The following is a 13,907-nucleotide window of genomic DNA, read 5'->3' on the forward strand; positions in this document are numbered from 1 at the left end:
TACCAATATCTTTTTCTTTTTAAAGAACTGCTCCCTACTGGGAGATAATAAGAGTCTAGGGCAAAGAACACAGGTTTTGAAGAAAAAATTGGATTAAATCTGGATCTACTATGAATCTGACAGCATGATAGTTAAGTTGCTTAATCCTTCAATTTCCTCAAGAGTAAAATAAGTGCTAATAATACTTACACAAAGCATGACTGCAGTGGAAATTTAAAATAATAAAATAACTAACATGTATGTATACCAACCACCTCACTGAATATTCACAATATCCCTGTGAGTTAGATGTGATTAATATCCCTATTGCATAGATGAAACCAATGCACAAAGAGATTAAGCAACTGCCCAATGCCACACAACAAATGGCAGAGCCAGGATTCAAATCCAGGCAGTCTGAACCCGCAGCACATACTCTCTACCTTTATCTAATCCTATCCTGCCCCTCCACAAGTACTGTTTGCCATCCTTTTCATCACATTTATTTCCCCAGGTTCAACCAATAATTGAATCACCCAACCCTTTTATAGACAGACAGATACAAAAGAAAAGGAAGGGTTACCCGAATTCCCCACTGTACCGTTGTTCACTAGGGAATTTGGAGCCACAGTACGAGGCCAGTGTCCATCATGAGAGGAACTGGGCATCGCCACAGGTCTGGCAGCAGGCTGTGCAAAGATGATGCTGGGATCGTTCAGGCCAATATTGCTGGGAGCATTGCCTGGTGCAGAGTGGATCACTGGGCCATGGATCGGCCAGGATGGGGCAGGGATCTGGAGGGGGTGGTGCATTGGCAACAATCCCATATTGTGCATGGGAGAATACTGAGCTGGTGGTGACTGAGGAAAGTTATACATAGGCATTTGGACCTGATGGGGGGGCTGGGCTCCCTGCTGGGGTGGGCCAAGCTTGGGTTGGGATCCTGGCTGGGATGGAGTCTGGGTAATGGCAGCTGATTGGGAAGAGCTCTGTGGAAACGGCTGGGGCTGAGGAGAATAAGATGGTGAATCAGACTGCAGAGAAAAAAAGACACATTTTGAAATTAATTTACAAACATCTTAATTTTATAAAAGCTGAGATTACCAAAATACAAAATTATGGAATTATTTCGTTAGAACAATACAAACAGAACACTACATGTACATAAGAACAAATAATAGAACTCCATTTTACATGAAGGCAGGATTTTTCCTAAGGTCCTCAAACCCTCTCTCACATAGTATTACCTCATAAACCTTTTTAATGCCTAAAGTAGAGCCCAGACATCATTCCCATCGTGTAGATCCCACATTTCCAACTTGTAACTAGAAACTTACATCTAAGTATCTCACAGTCACTTTCATTCAGTCACTCAACAAGTATTTACTGAGTATCAATTATGTATTGGGCATTGTTCTAGAAATTAAAAATACTAACATGTATCCCCTCATTGAGCTTAAAGTTTGTGGGGGAATGAAAGAGGAGCAGATAAAGATTACATAAGCAATCACAATAAAGTACAATGATTACTATGATAAAGAATGTAATAATGTATAGTATATAATGAAATCACAGAGGGTGAACACTTAAACCCACTTTGGGAGGAGAGAAGATGAAAGAAAGAAGAAATCAAGGAAAGCATCCCAGAGGAAATGACCCTTAAGCTGAGACTCAAGGATAAATAGAAAACAATCTTATAAGGAAGCAGGCTCACTGAAGTTAAGGAGCTTGTTCATAGATATAAACCCAGATCTACATTACTCCAAAAGCAATGTTCTTTCCACCTCATATGCTTAGCAAGGACACCTCTACAAAGCACTGTTTAATCTGGAAGACTGTATTTGCCAGTCTGAAAGATCAATCCGATTACCCACCCAAAATAGTGCTATCTTCTGCCAAGACTAACTCATCTGCAGGCAGAGTACTTACACATTCTGAAGACTGTCTGGTCCTTACGGACTGATCACCCTGCTGCTGGGACGAACCAGCCACTTGCTGGGCATTTACAAGGTTGCGGACCAGCTGGGCTGCTAAGAGAAGAGATCACAAAGAAAATGAAGAGATTTAAAAAAAAATAGCAGAGAAATGACAATCAATAAACTCCCTTCTTCTCCAAGAGTCACAAATCTCTCTGAGATTTTATAAACTTGGACTTTTAAACTATGATTATGTTAACGAAGGACTTGCAACAACTCATTTTTTTAAAGCCATTTTTCAATCCTGGTCATTAAAAAAATAGACTGGTCCTAGAAACAAGAACAAATGCTTTTTGTTGTGCTTTTCTAGAGGAGACGATATATTTAAGAAATTACTTTCTGCAACAAAAATTTGAATAACTGAAAATCATCACTTATCAAATATTCTTTTTGTTCCTTTCAATAAACTCTCATTTGGGTTTCTAATTTTTAAAATTCTTTATGAAATATAAAAGGAACAGATCTCCCTCTCGCATAACAACAGTTTTTTTCTCATTAATTTCTGTTAACTTTAGACAGCGAGAGAAATAGTGTGACTCAAATCTAAAGATTACTTACAGGGAGTTAATTGAATACAACAGATTGCTAAGACCTCGATAGTGAATATATCCAAGTACTGTTCAAAATAAAAGCCTCTAAATCTGATCACTTTAAGAAATTATAAAGTCCAAAATCATACAGCTAGGTTTGGAATGGAGAGGAATTAGGGTCCTTAGAATGGCATCAACATAAGTTACTTTATTTCCACCAGAAACTATTTTTAACCTTTTTAATTTACCTGCCACACTGCTATTCCTCTGACGAGCCAGCTTGACCTCCGGGCACTCCCTTCGTACATGTCCTGCATCTCCACATATAAAACATCTGAGGTCTCTGGGGTCTCTAAAGTCTCGAGTATCGTGGAGGTCTCGGGGGTCAAGAAGGTCTCGGGAGTCTTTCTCCTCTTCATTTCCTTCCTTCTCTTCTTCACTGTCTTTCTTCTTTAGTCTAAACAGTAAACTGCTGATACCAATAATGTGGGGCTAGGGACTTGTAAAGTGAGTGAGTCACAGAACAAACTAAACTACACGAGAGTCTCACAATTAAAGAAACTAACATGCCCATGTTTCATGCATCTTTTTGAAAAAAAGGGAACACACATTCATATGGCACCTACTCATATGGCAAAAATTGGTATTCTGGTAGCTTTGTAATAAAATATAAAAATTTTTAATTTTTTAATATTAATTTTAATCTTCTAACAATTTGGGGCTTTAGAGAAGGTAAGTGTCTTGCCAAAATTTAATAGTCAGTAAATAATAGCAATATAGACTAGGAGTTTGTTTCATCTGAAAAGTTCTAAGCTCTTTATAATAGGCAAGATTTGATGACTAAAGAAGGGATTTTTCTGGCCTATTAAACATAGCATATACACAGAACACAGGAAAATATATTTTATATATATTTTTTCAGGGGATGCATAGAATGCACATTCCTCAAGGTACAAAATATAGGTATACCTCACAATATATACCTCAAAGTTTCAGTTAATTATATTTTAATTATTTGTTTGCATGACTGAGGTCCTCAGCAAGGAAGATCTCATGTCTTGGTCTTTTTTTTTCAGTTCCCAAATGCTTCTTCAATTAAAAAAAAAACTGAATGAATTAATTAATAAATGAACAAATGAACGTTATGAGACACCATTGCACCACAAATGAATCTCACTATTCCAAAATTTCATTCAAATCTATTTACCTAAGGTCCAATTTAAAGCCCTGAACTTTCTCACATAAACATATCTGAAAGCAGTTATAGCTACAATTAGCCTCACATTTATTTCCCCTGTAATGTTGATACAAAATCATTTGCCAACCTTCTCCTTTTAGGGCAGTCTTTCATGTAGTGGCCTATTTTTCCACACACACGGCAACATCGATCATTGGGAGCCAGTTCTCCATCTGTTAATACTCTGGAATCAAAGAAGTACTCCTAGGGAGAAAATACAACTTTACTAGAAAAAAAAAATCATTATAAACTTTTGAATCCAAATGGAAAGGTCAAGATGCAAAAGTGGTTTTTAAAAAAGGAAATAAATGTCAACAAATATTTCACTGTAACTAAAACCATGATGTGGAAATAAGATTCAGAATTACCACCATCAATATCTGTTACTAACCACTTTTACATCCACACTACTTTCTCATTCATTTGTAGCATCTTTGCATAATATCTTAATACAGTAGATATTATTTTCATCCTCATTTTATACATGCAGAAACTGAGGCTCAGAAAAGTCAAGTCATTTGCCCACAGTAAAAAAGATGATACGTAGCACATAAAGGATTTAGCTTAGTTTGTCTGACTACAAAGCTCATGCTTATTGCTACACCAGGTTACTTCTGGAAAGGAATTATTCTCTGTACAAAAAAGCTCTATGTAAATAAAACAATCCCTTAGTTTATTTAAAATATGACTGGATTTGCATACAAAATTTCAAGTACATATAACATTTATTATATGAAGTAGGGTATATCTAAAGAGAAGATAAGGAAATTGGGGTTACCACTTTGTGAGGATGTAAATACCTAATCATTGTTTTGTGCACCTGAAACTATAAAAAAAAAAAAAAAAAAAAAAGCCAAGAAAAAGAGAGAGAGAGATGGTAAGGAAGCGATAAGAAGTAAATCATTTTCCCAAGCCTTAGAAGATCCAGGCTCATTTTTGTTTTATGCTAGTACCTTGCATTATTATCCTTCTAAGCTTTAGCTCTGTTTTGCACATCACAAAGACTAGTGTGCCCTAACAGTATCTTTGGAAGGCAAGAGAACATGTTGACTTAGCGTTCTACAAATTTTCCTAAAGTCAAGGATAAGAGTATAAGACACACACCCACTAGGATGGTTATAATAATAATTTTTAAAACAATAACAAGTATTGGTGCAGATGTAGAAAAACTGACACCCAAATATATTGCTGGTGGGCACATAAAATAGCACAGCTGCTTTAGAAAACAATTTGGCAGCTCCTAAGAGCTATTAGGTATATACCACCTTAAAATGAAAACATACATCCACACAAAAATTTGTACATAAATATTCACGGCAGAATTACTAATAGCCAAAAAGTAGAAAACACCCAAATGTCCGAGTGATGAATAAATAAAATGTGGCATTTCCATACAGTATTGAATGAAGTTCTGATACATGCTACAACATGAACAAACCCTGAAAACACACTAAATGAAAGATGCCAATAACAAAAGGTTACATATTCTATGATTCCATTTACATGAAATATCCACAATAGACAGATCTACAGAGACAAAAAGTAGATTAGTGGTTTGGAGAGTGCAAGATAGAAGGAATGGGGATTGACTACTAATGAGGACAGAGGTTTCCTTGAGAAAGGAGGAAAATGTTCTAAAATTAAACTGTGGTGACCGTTGCAAAATCCTGCACATATATTAAAAACCACTGAATTGCTCACTTTATATGGGTGAATTGTACAATATATAAATTATATCTCAGTAAAGCTGTATTTCTTAAAAAGGATAAGCAATATAATTCTTCACATTTACTACTAATGAAACCAATGTAGCTAAATGAAATCATTATCATATTTTCTTCAGGACAAAATGAAGGCCTTTCTCAATTTACCCAGCTGCTTAAGGCAGAAACGTAGGAATTATTCTGAACTTGTTCTTCTTTACCCATCACCTCTAATTCATCACCAAATTGTACCTATTCTAGTCCTGAAACTCTTTTATCCACTTTTCTCCATCCCACCATCCCAGTTAAGATGGTCTAACCCTGGGGTCAGCAACTTATTCTATAAAGAACCAGATGGTAAATATTTTAGATGTTGCGGTAAAACTGAAGATTCTATGTAGGTAGATACTTACATAATAAGAGAGAAAGCAAATTTCCACAAATCTTTTATTAAAGGATTGCAAAATATACTAACAATAATTGAATATAATTTTTTTTGTAATACAAGTTTACTAATTAGAAGGAAGTCTTTCTGAGGGAGACATTTCTCTTAATCGAGGCTCATAGTTAATGTTTCCTATCATTAAAATCAATGGCAACTCTTCATCTCTAATGCTAATCTGCAATTACATTATGTATTTCGTCTTTGAAAACGTTTTGCACAGATGAAGTTGAAGATTCAAGATAAAGTGAAGAACAAATGGATGTAGAGTGCATATGGAAGGACTAGTCTCTGATAAAGAAGAGGTATCTGTAGATGCAGACAGATTTCTAGATCTGGTAGAAAGAAGTTGAAGGAATAGCTATCTGATACCATTTTGTCTCAGAGGGAAAACACCTAAGAGTGAGAATGGCAGAGGTGAAAGGTGCGACAAAATGTAATGCGTACTGAATTCTTTTTTTTTTTTATTGGGGTGACAATTGTTAGTAAAATTACATAGATTTCAGGTGTACAATTCTGTATTACATCATCTATAAATCGCATTGTGTGTTCACCACCCAGAGTCAGTTCTCCTTCCATCACCATATATTTGATGCATACTGAATTCTAAGTAAAATAAATACAATCTAAAATAGTTCTTATTGAATGGGAGATACAGGCAACTGTATGTAAAATAGTAAGAAAAGAAATGTAGTAGGAATGTAATAAGAAGGTCAGATACCGTGTTTCCTGGAAAATAAGACCTAGCCGGACAATCAGCTCTAATACATCTTTTGGAGCAAAAATTAATATAAGACGGGGTATAATATAATACAATACCCGGTGTATATAGTATAATATAATATAATATAATATAATATAATATAATATAATATAATGTAATATAATATAACGTAACGTAATGTAATGTAATGTAATACCGGGTCTTATGTAATATAATGTAAGATCAGGTCTTATATAAAAAAAGACCAGGTCTTATGTTAATTTTTGCTCCAAAAGATACATTAGAGCTGATTGTCCGGCTAGGTCTTATTTTCGGGGAAACACGGTAGTATGGCAAGTCCAGGTGAGGCTGGTGAATATTAATTTATAGTTGTACTATATAAATAAAATTGTCTATCTTTATGACTTCCCAATTAGTGTTTAGCTGCCCAAGCACAGACAGATGGTAGATAGCTAAATTCATATAAGATTGAACTCATAAGGATACAAAAGGACAATGGTATAAAGGAATTTGAAGTATAAGCCAGAGAGTAGACTGGGGAATATAAGTTAAATGAAACGAAAAACAAAGATAAAAGATAGCTGACAGAATGGAAAAAAATGGGTCAATATATCAAAGGACCTAATGCAGAAAAATAGTTGAAGTGGGAATATTTGAGTGAGCAAGCAACATGAAAGAAAACATACTTGTCTTCATTTTCATTAGTCTAAAGGAATGAAACACATCTATTTTGTAAGCTGTTACAATCCCAGTTACACAGCAGAGAAATAATTACAAAGTAGAAATTCAATAAATATGTATTGAAAGAACAAACTTTGCTATGAGAAGTATAAGCATAAAAGACTATTAAACAAAGATATTTTCTACAATATCAGTTATAATACTGATATAATGAAAACAACTAAATGTCCATCAAAGGCAAATAGTTAAACTGATAGATCCAAGCTACCTCACACCAATCTCCAGCTGCTCATGGCAGCCCAGTTCCAGGGAGAGCTGTTGTTCACAATCTTAGCTGTAGAGGGCACAGTTCACTGGCCCATGTGGGAATCAAACAGGTGACCCTGGCATTAGGAGCACGGCACTCCAACCACCTGAGTCACCAGGCTGGCCCCTATATATTGACTTTTAAAACAGAATCAAGTAGATCAAAAAATGGTTAGCAGACTCAAAGGCCCCTTCTGATAGGCCTCCAAACTGACGTTTGGCTCTTAAACCAAATGATAGTCGAGAACAAAGACTGATACCTACTAATTAGGATTACTTAATAACACACTAGTTTATTAAGTTACTAAAATTTTATGTGATAGACTAAAATTAGCACATTTCCAGTTTACTGAGGACTCTAATTTAGTATTCTACCAAAAAGTCTGACTGCATGAAACTGTTAGGTTCCCACTGAACATATGCACCTATATACTAATATTAATAGTTGGAATTTCCATAATTTTCAGGTAAAATGCTTTATTGGTGCATCATCAGATTAGTTTTGATCTAACTGTGCTAGTTTTGATCTAACAGTGCTTTTCATTTATTGCTATTTTAATTAATATTTTAGTAAAATTATTATGGGATTTTCTTTTATTAGATATTTTTTTCTTGCATGAGTTTTGTGTTCTTTCAAGTTTTATTATTATTTTATTTCTCTGCATTATAATTATTATCACTACCCCAAGAGGCAGGATAATAAAAAATGTCTGAAAACCAGTACTCCAGGGGAAAAAAAAAGCTCTCGATTTCTTTGCTTTTCTTACCCCATAACCCCAAGAAAGAGTGCTGAAACTGGACTGAACAAGATCACGGATATTCATTATAAATAGTAGAGACATGGTTTCTCTGTAGATTACTTCTATTGGGAGTTTCTTTCTCTGTGAAATTAAGACCTCCTCTCATTAGAAAACAAGCAAAAATCAGAGTGAGAGCAAGAGGAATGGGGTACACTGCCACCCAGTTCAGGCAAGAGGAATCTTCTCAGTTCGGTGCAGTCTAATTCAGTTTACTAGGGCTACACCAAAATTAGAGCAGAAGCCTCAGCACGTAATAAAGTGTATCTTTGGTGTCCTTTCTGTTCGTATTTTCATCAAGATTTCTAGAGATGGAAGATGTACACTGGGCACCTCAAATTCAAAACTTAAGAATCCTGAGTCTTGACTATCCACCCTCATTCATTCAACAAATGTTTATTCAGTACATCCTATTTACCAGATACCATGATAGGTACTGGAGAGATGATGGCAAACCTTATGGATATGGACTGTCCTCATGGAATTATAGCTTAGTGGGGGAGACAGAATTTAACAAATAGATTAAATAGATAAACAAAATTTAGCAGATAGATGGACTATGATAAGTGCAATAAGAAAAATACAGGGAGTTATAACCATCTCTTTCCCTATTTTTAAAACCAATTCAGAAACAGGAATAGGTTTCTTATACTATTTAAAAAAAAAAGTTCTGTAAGAAAAAAGAAAATATTCAGAATTCAAATTATGTAAACTTACAGCTTCTCTGCCAATGAGTGGATAAAAGGGAGTACCAAAAAGTTTCCTTCCATTGATAAATGCCTTCATGATGAAATTGGTCACTAATGAAAAAAGAAAACAGTAGAGATGCAGACCTTAATGTGTAAGAGCTTTAAAAGCAGGGAATTTCTATATTTAAAACTTACTTTTTCTAGAAACTCCAGCACCAAGGTTATGATTCAAATCAAAAGGGTCTAGAAAAAAAAAATTTTACTTTTAATTAAGAATTACATTCATTGTAACATAAAATATACTTAATAACCATAACTATCGTCTAATACTATATAACTCAGAATATCCAAGCAGCAAATTATCATCTTTTATTAAAATTTATTGGGGTGACAATGGTTAGTAAAATTACACAGGTTTCAAGTGTATAATTCTATACTACATCAGCTATATATCACTTTGTGTGTTCACCACCTCAGGTCAGTTTTCCTTCCATCACATATGTTTGACCCCATTTACCCTCATCTATCACCCCTCTCCCCCCTTACCTTCTAGTAACCACTGAACTACTGTCTGTGTCTATGAGTTTTTGTTTATTTGTTTGTCTTGTTCCTTTATTGCTTTCAGTTTTATATCCTACATATCAGTGAAATCATATGGTTCTGGACTTTTTCTGTGTGACTTAAATTATTCTTTTAAAAGTACAGATTAAAGAAAGGAAACTGATAAAAAATCAAAAGGAAGAATCTTCCACATTCTAATTATTACAGTTTTCCCATCAAATTTCCTTGGCCAAATGAAACTCTGGCTTTTTGGTTTTATTCCTGAATGAGTATCAGCCAAACAATTACCTTCGATTGCAATGCATTTGGATGTCCACTGCTTCTCAAAAGTTGTCAACAGCTTTTTCTGCCGAATACTAATTACATATTCCTTGAAATCAAACTCTTCAGTATAGAAGCGAAGCAGTCCCAACCAAAGCTCTCCTAATGTTTCTGTGTTCTTTCCAAGTGAAGGTAAACGCTTCTTCTATAGGTGAGGAGAGAGAAAGACAGAGGAGAGATCTATACCTATCCAACATATGGACTCCGAATCCAAGTAAAATTATTAAATTAAATTATGCAAATCCTAACATTTATCAGTAAGCATTCTATAAGATAAAGACTATTTAAAAATTACCAGTTCTTCTGTTTTATCAAAGAAAAATGCATTCCATCCATCAACCATTCTCTGTGGAATCTGTTTTCCATCAAAGATCTGCATAAAAAAATTAATTTACTATTAGATTTTAAGTCATCCAACCCAAAAGCCTAAATACCTCATATCATTTTAGAATTTAGCTATAATAGATATATTGAAAATACTTCTTCCAAAAGGAATATGTCAGGAAGGTAAAATTTAATGCCAAGTTATTAATGAATGAAATGTATCTGAAAGACCAAAGCTAGGAAAAAATATTTTAAGAGCATCAGACTCTTCAAATGACACATTTGATGTTATTTGATGTTACCTATTTGGCCTGTCAAAACACATCCAGCCCAAGATTAATGAAGTAAAACTAAGAAAAAACAATGAAAACAGCATTTTCACAAAGGACCGTGGATATAGAAATACATAATAGATAATACTTATGGATTGTGCACCCAAAGAAAATCAATGGAATTGATTGTTTGGTGGAAGGGCTCTAGCTCCTTTAATCAGTTATCTGTATCAGATGAGGCTGAAATGCTCCCTGGACACTGATTTTTTTTAAAAAACAATATTAGGTAGCTTTCTCTGTCATCTTGATAAAAAGACTATAAAATCTCCATGATTAATCAGGAATAATAATTCACTGTCCTAAGGGGGGGGAGTAATGCTACTTTACCAGAAGAAAAGTATGATCAACTAACCTCTTCAAGTAATTTTGAGACTTATTTTCTACAGGTGTTTTAAGAAACAGATGTAATAAAGTAAAAAGTTGCAATAGGTTCGGAGTCAGCTGACCTCATTTCTAGTCTTAGTCCTGCCAAGCAGTGATTCTGGGTAAGACAATTATCCTCCTATATCCTCAGTTTTCCAATGAAATGAGAGATTAGATTAATTCGGTCAGTAGTTTTCAAATTTTATTTTTCTTTTAAGCTGCAGAACTCTTTCCTAAAATGGAACCTTCCTGGAAGATCAGAAGTATAAAACAGATAAAGCAAAGGTACTCTGATAGAAGCCTGAATGGAGAAAACATTTGCCACCTTTTCTTTAATTCACTTCTCACACATACACTAATGAGCTCCTGGAGCTTCCGAGAATATACTTTAAAACCATGAGATAAAATGGTCCCCGTGGCCCCTCCCATTTTAGATGGGACAATGAATTATAAAATTAACTGGCCCCTCTAATTTCACTCTCAGATTTAAGTTCCCTGTGGGCAAGGACTAACTCATCTCTGGAGCCAAAATTCCTACTATTACATCAAAGCCTGCCATATAAAGAATACTTAACATGTTTACATAGTTTCCAGGGACTTAAGCTAATATGTTGTTTTTTATATTTACATATAACTTAAACAAATAGTTACCAAGAATCATCTAACATAAATTCCAACATTTCATTGAACAAAAAAGGGAGAGCCTGGCAATTACAGATACCAATATCTAAAGATACCAATATCTAAAACAAAAGACATGGGACCCTACCCTCAAAAATGAAAGGAAGGTGTTAAAGAGGCCAAACTATTTTATTCTTATAGATTAGGATGTTATTATACATATTATATGGAAACAATACAAGATACATCTTTTAGACCTTGATTCTTTTTAAGAGAACTCTTACTTTTGAGAAACAACTATGATCCAAACACAACTATGTTGGTTGATAACACAATAAAGTGGACCTATAGGCCTTAGATGGTATTTAATCATTGATCTACCTGTTTTTATGGACTCTTTTTTAACAGCGCCTACCTTTCCACACTCTCAGCCTTTAGAAGCACTAATGCTATCCTTTCTCTTACACACCCACATACACACTTTTTCTGTTTCTCTCTCCTCTTTTCGCTTTTTTTCAACACCAATCATCCTCCACTCAAACACTTAATCCTCCCTCTAAAACCTTACCAAACAAGTCCATCATATCTGTACAAGGAGTGACCCTGTACATTTACATATTTATGTTCTTATCTGAGTGTAATATTTTAACATCTACTGCTATATTTAAATTGTAATTTCTTAGTTGTGGTAAAATACACATAACACAAAATTTACCATCTTAATAATTTTTAAGAGTACAGTTCAGTGGCATTAAGTATATTCACATTGTTGTGCTACCATCTATCCACAGAATTCTTTACATCTTGTAACAGTGAAACTGTGAACCTATTAAACAATAATTACCAGTTCCTCTCTCCCTGCAGCCACTGGCAACCAGCATTCTACTTTGTCTCTATGAATATGACTACCCTAGATACCTCATATATAAGTGAAATCATACAATATTTGTCATTTTGTGACTGTTTATTTCATTTAGCATAATGTCCTCAAGGTTCATTTGCAATTTTTGAACTCATATAAGCTAAGAAAACATAGTTCATATCAAGTGTGAATAATACTCCCTATTCCTTATTAATTCTTAAGTGAAAATGTACTTTTACTTATAATGATATGCTAGAATATAGCAAAATCATTCTGCTTAGGAAAGCTCCTTCTGACCTAAAGAATTTTGTATTGTTGACCATGAAAAACACTCTTAGCACAGCCTTATTGATACCCAGTCACTGAAAGTCTAGGTTCAATCACAAATGGAGTCAAAGATCATCAGCTTCATTAAACATATCCTTACCCTTAAAAGTTGATCGATGCCAATGACCAATACTTAAATGATGCCACAGCAATGGGCAATGGGGTCCCACATGACAAGCAAAAAAGGCCAGAAGCAAAAATCCATATATCATCAGTTCATACGTATCACAAAGCCCCCTATAATCACAGTTCATTATGATGGAAAACCTTCCATGGACTGTCTCACATTTCATCAATCATTGTCTGTTAAGCAGATAATGGGAGAGTTCTTGAAGTTGGCTATGGCAATCCTACCTACATTTTACCAGTAATGTTAATAAAGCTCTTAATGATAACAGTAAAAAAATAATAAAAGCAACCACCATTTATGAACATCTACTTTTGTATCTACTATATTCAAAGGCATTCGATGTCTCTATTCCTCATATTGACACTAAAATACTACTACAATTATTACATTTTTACCTATGATGAAACTCAGACTAGTAGTGGTCAGGCAACTTGTTAAAAGCTACAATGTCAGAATTCGGCTTCAGACCAGTTATCTCTGGCTCAAAATCATACCCTGCTCTTTCCATTATATCATCTGCCTCAATGGCTCCTCATCCATGGGTACTATAATGAGAGAACATAGACAAACCACCAAAATTTGTGTTCCTGATTAATCATAGTATCCTATCAAAGTCATAGCAACTGATTGCTATGATATCACTGGGGCAATTATGCATAAGATCCCCAAATTTAAACCCTTAACAATACTTAGACTAACACAGAGATGATTTTGATCTTGGCAAGCCTAATAAATTCATGAAATTTTAAATATCCTACAATGAACAACCTTGTTAAAAAAACACATCACTCAACAGATTCGGCAACATACAATTTTCTGCTAGGAAAAGATATTTAAAATGTTTATTTCTCTTCCATTGTTTGTTTAAAAGAGGGAAGGAAATGCTACTAAAACCACATGGCATTTATTAGAATTTTTTAAAACTTACGAAGGCCATCTGAAACTCATATACCATATGGCTTGCTATTGTGTGATTTTCTTCCTTGACATGACTATCAAAGT

General features: G+C 34.5%; 1 protein-coding gene across 9 annotated transcripts in view; it reads right to left on the minus strand.

Moving 5' to 3' along the window:
• TUT4 (terminal uridylyl transferase 4) overlaps window positions 1-13,907 on the minus strand; it is a 106,381-nt gene that overhangs the window by 5,572 nt on the left and 86,902 nt on the right. For 2 of the 9 annotated variants that reach the window (XM_019742855.3, XM_088791142.1), the window contains exons 21-28: window positions 10,242-10,319; window positions 9,914-10,091; window positions 9,260-9,307; window positions 9,093-9,175; window positions 3,811-3,926; window positions 2,734-2,942; window positions 1,909-2,009; window positions 563-1,013 (exon numbers count right to left, since the gene is read on the minus strand). In XM_019742855.3, the coding sequence (XP_019598414.2) occupies window positions 563-1,013; window positions 1,909-2,009; window positions 2,734-2,942; window positions 3,811-3,926; window positions 9,093-9,175; window positions 9,260-9,307; window positions 9,914-10,091; window positions 10,242-10,319 (1,264 nt within the window). Of the gene's footprint in view, window positions 1-562; window positions 1,014-1,908; window positions 2,010-2,733; window positions 2,958-3,810; window positions 3,927-9,092; window positions 9,176-9,259; window positions 9,308-9,913; window positions 10,092-10,241; window positions 10,320-13,907 lie in introns of all 9 variants that reach the window. The other 7 variants (XM_019742854.3, XM_088791141.1, XM_074334721.2 and 4 more) reach the window with 4 other exon arrangements.

This window comes from Rhinolophus sinicus, chromosome 14 (genome assembly GCF_057876585.1).
Source record: "Rhinolophus sinicus isolate RSI-liver-muscle chromosome 14, RSI-T2T, whole genome shotgun sequence".
Lineage (NCBI taxonomy): Eukaryota > Metazoa > Chordata > Mammalia > Chiroptera > Rhinolophidae > Rhinolophus > Rhinolophus sinicus.